General features: G+C 39.2%; 1 protein-coding gene across 1 annotated transcript; it reads left to right on the top strand.

Moving 5' to 3' along the window:
* Positions 1–314: 314 nt before the first annotated feature.
* Positions 315–3,148, top strand: LOC131302267 (exocyst complex component EXO70E2). Its single transcript, XM_058328814.1, has 2 exons — positions 315–452; positions 715–3,148. Exon 2 carries the CDS (start codon positions 1,042–1,044, stop codon positions 3,022–3,024), a length of 1,983 nt encoding a protein of 660 aa, XP_058184797.1. The 5' UTR covers positions 315–452; positions 715–1,041; the 3' UTR covers positions 3,025–3,148.
* The last annotated feature ends 1,123 nt before the right edge of the window (positions 3,149–4,271 follow it).

Genomic DNA, 4,271 nt, shown 5'->3' with positions numbered 1-4,271 from the left:
CAACTGGAGTAATGAATTTTGTTCGTGGAGGGTCATGAACTAGGAGGGAGGCAAGATATTCTGTGCCAAAATTTTTTGTGGCCCTGTGTTGAGAGATTTCCCGATCATTGAATTTAAAACATAAAAATCACATAATCTAACGACCGAAAAATCTCTAACGGTACTAGAGTTTTCAGGACAGAGCTATGAACTGGTTAATTTAATGAAAGAATGGCACTTTTGTTGTTTGTCTACAAATAAGCACTATTTTGGTCAATGCGATATATTCTTCCATCTTTCTTGAAGACTAGAAAGTCAAACCAGACCCCTAAGAAAGAAAAGCATAAAAACACCATAAAGCAAAGCATCATACTATCTTCAACAAATATCCAAATTTTCCAGAGATCGGCCAAGGAAAATTGATAGCTTGAAACCTTGGAATACCATTTTCCTCAGATTTTATCTCCCAAAGGGTCAGTCTCTTTCTCCCTTTTTGTTCTTTCTCTACCCAATCACTGCTCTATATACGTATATTTTACACATAAGTATATATAGATTTATACAGTGCATGTTGGTGTTGGATCTTTTTCCATAAAGTTCATCCCTGGTAAATAGTTATTCCACCAAGTTTTGTTTGGAATTGTATAAATTTTCAGCTCTTTTGAGCTCATGGCAATTTAGAATTCAGTTTTTGTTGTACAAAATTTACTGAACTGCTTCTCTTTGGTTTTGCAGTTTCGAACCTCCTTTGTCTTTTCTTTGATTCACTCTCCAGGAAATTGGGATTGTATACCTAGAATCTTGATGAATCTTGATTTGTTAATAGAGATTTGTTAATAGAGTTCTAGTTCGATCTTGTTTGAAATGGTTTGATCCTACCCTATACTCCTGATTCCCTTTTCAGTGGGACTATTGGAAATACCCAATTTTCCATTTATCATTTTAATTGGAAAGAAGTGATTTGGCCTCAATTTAAGAGGGTAGCCTTTACTTTCAAGGGCTTCTTTTGGTGGTTGTTAGGTTCTGGTTTTAGGGTTTCTGTTTGTGTGCAATTTATATGCTATGGGAGACTGTAAACCTGTAACTCCAACATTGGAAGGGGAAGAAGATTTAATTGCTGCTGCCCAGCAAATTGTAATAGCGTTGGAAACTAGAAGGAATTTGACGAGTGATGCGAGGAAAATCTTGGCAGATTTAGGCACCCAATTGTCCTCCATTACAAAACTTAATGAAAACAAAAAGGAGGAGGAGGTTGAGGAAGAGGACGGGTTAGGTGAGATCAAGGAGCGACTAAATATCGTTCGAGATAAGGTCATGAATTGGGAGGTAGATGAGTCTATGATTTGGGATTGTGGCTCCGAAGAAGCTTATGATTATGTTAAGGCAGTGGATGAAGCACAAAAGTTGATTGAAACGCTAGAGAGTTTGTGTTTGAATAGAGATGGCGAAGAGAGTGAGCTTCTTTGCAGGGCTCATGATGTTGTTCACACGGCGATGGTGAGGCTTGAGGAAGAGTTTAGGCACATGCTTGTTCAAAACAGGCAACCCTTTGAGCCGGAGCACGTGTCTTTTAGGTCAAGTGAAGAGGATGTTGAAAATGAGGGGTCAATTATTTCTATTGGGGATGAATCGGTCGAGGACTCTGTTCCGAGGGATAGTATAAGCAGAAGGAGCTTGGGGGATTTCGTATTCGATTTGGTCCACCCGTCTGTGATTCCTGACCTGAAATGCATTGCCAAGTTGATGTTTGCTTCGAGTTACGACCGGGAATGCACACAGGCCTTTATCAGTGTCCAGAAGGATGCCTTGGACGACTGTCTCTTCATGCTTGAAGTGGAGAAGCTGAGCATTGAAGATGTGCTTAAAATGGAGTGGGGTGCTTTGAATTCCCAAATCAGAAGGTGGACTTGGGTGATGAAGGTTTTTGTGCGGGTGTATCTTGCCAGTGAAAAGAGGCTGAGTGACCAGATTTTCGGGGGATTTGACTCTTGTAGTTCGATTTGTTTCGTTGAGGCATCAAAGTCTTCCATGCTTCAGCTGCTGAATTTTGGCGAAGCCATAGCCCTTGGCCCTCGCCAACCAGAGAAGTTGGTTCGTATTCTTGGCATGTATGAGGTGTTGACAGACCTTATCCCCGATATAGATGCTTTATACGCCGATGAGATTGATTCTTGCGTGAGAAACGAATGCCAAGATCTCCTAAGGCGATTGGGGTATTGTGTGAAGGCAACTTTCCTTGAATTTGAGAATCTTGTTGCCTCAAACACATCTACAACCCCTTTTCCCGGAGGAGGAATTCACCATCTCACTAGATACGTCATGAATTACATCAGGACCCTCACGGATTACTCTGAAACCCTAAATTTGCTTCTCAAAGACTCCGGTAAAGAAACTTCAGTTTCATTTTCGCCTGATTTGAATCCAACTGTGGACGATAATTCAAGTATAAGGTCAAGTTTTTGTGTTTCTCCAACGGCTCTTCACTTTCGATCCCTCATTTCAATTCTACTGTGCAACCTTGATGATAAGTCCAAACTATACAAGGAAGATTCCCTTCGCCACCTTTTCTTGATGAACAACATCCATTACATGACTCAAAAGGTCAAGGATTCTGAGCTAAGAACTATTTTAGGGGATGAATGGATTCGCAAGCACAATTGGAAATTCCAACAGCAAGCGATGAATTACGAGCGAGCCACTTGGAGTTCAATCCTGTCATTGTTAAGGGACGAAGGGATACACTATACCGGTTCGAATTCTGTGTCGAGGACTCTTCTGAAAGAGAGGATGCAGGTCTTTTATGTCGCGTTTGAAGAGGTTTACAAGATCCAAACGGCGTGGTTAATCCCAGATGTCCAGCTCCGGGAGGATCTGCGAATCTCGACATCAGTTAAAGTGATCCAAGCTTACAGGACATTTGTAGGGAGACATTGTAGCAATCTCAGTGACAAGAGCATCAAGTATAGTGCTGATGATTTAGAGAGTTTCCTCTTGGATTTGTTTGAGGGATCCCCAAGATCATTGCACAGTTTCCACAGGAAGTGAATGACCGTACGTCTATAATGTAATAAGGCCTAAAAGAGTTCCAGTGTTTAGTGTGTTGTATTCTTTCGCTTGCGATAATATAATTCGCATTTGTCAAATGAAAGAAAGTGTTTTGAGTTTTGTACATGGCTTTGGTTGCATTTACTTGCCTTTGTTTTTGGTAGAATTCCCATTTAAAGAAACAATCAGAACCGTCAACGATAGCACTGCCTTCTTTTGAACAGGAAAATTCGGTCACGCAGATCTTCTATTTCGCCGGTTTTTATTGTGATGGTTTTCAGTTTTTACAATGCTTAAGATTGGATTGAGGAGCATGATCCTATGCCCAGGTTTGGGAAAATTGAGGTTTTATGCTCAATTTTGCTTCAAGATACCAAATTGCAAGAGAGAAACTCAAATGTCGACCATGTCTAGCTGCTAAAAAGGAAACTTGTTAATTTGTTAATGAAATCTTCACGTTTGCTGTATTTGGATTATGAATTCGTCAAGGTATTCTGAGAGGATGATCAGCCACACTGGGCTGAGACACGGCCCAGACTCCTACGGGAGGCAGCAGTTCAGAATTTTTACTCATTTTGAGAGCTATTTTGTTCATCCATCCAAAAATATATGAACATTACCTATCTTATGTGGAATCTATACCGATCTGAGTTCGGTGATGAGAGCCGTTGCTTTTGTATGGCCTGATCATTGGTAAGTTCTCGATCGAATCATTCAATTCTTGATTACAAATTTAGACTAAAAATCTGAATGTTTGCAAAGTGCTTGATCAAACTATTTAATTATTGGACTAGAATTTCAGAATAAAAATCTGAACGAATATTCAATATCTAATTGAGTCGATTTTTTTTTCAAATATAGTTAGAAAACCACGCTCTAAATATTGAACTACGCGAATCATTCAAGTAAAATGTGGTGCAAGCTCCAGACAAAGTGAATAATGTTCACCAACTTCTTAGGTGGGTGAGCAAAATAATAGTGCTCAATTTCTTCACCTCGTCACTTCTTACTTGCATTTTATTCTCTCCATAAACCCCTTCACAAACTCATGAGACAAACTAAGTTCCACTAAGATTTTTGGGGCTTTTTCTTGTTTTGTCCTTATTAAAAAAATTGTAATTATTAGTTTTACGTCAAACTTTTGTAAATTATTGATTCGTCGAATCGGAAAAGTAAAAAATATGACTTTTAACTAAATTTTTTTAGAAATATTCAAAATAAAGCCCCAAAAGTTGGCTTTTGCTTTT

Source organism: Rhododendron vialii, chromosome 10a, assembly GCF_030253575.1.
Source record: "Rhododendron vialii isolate Sample 1 chromosome 10a, ASM3025357v1".
In the NCBI taxonomy this organism is placed as follows: domain Eukaryota; kingdom Viridiplantae; phylum Streptophyta; class Magnoliopsida; order Ericales; family Ericaceae; genus Rhododendron; species Rhododendron vialii.
This window is presented reverse-complemented; position numbering and strand designations above follow the sequence as displayed.

What these genes read in the sequence shown, in the direction of transcription:
- LOC131302267 (XM_058328814.1), top strand. Translation starts at nt 1,042, where the DNA reads ATGGGAGACTGTAAACCTGTAACTCCAACATTGGAAGGGGAAGAAGAT.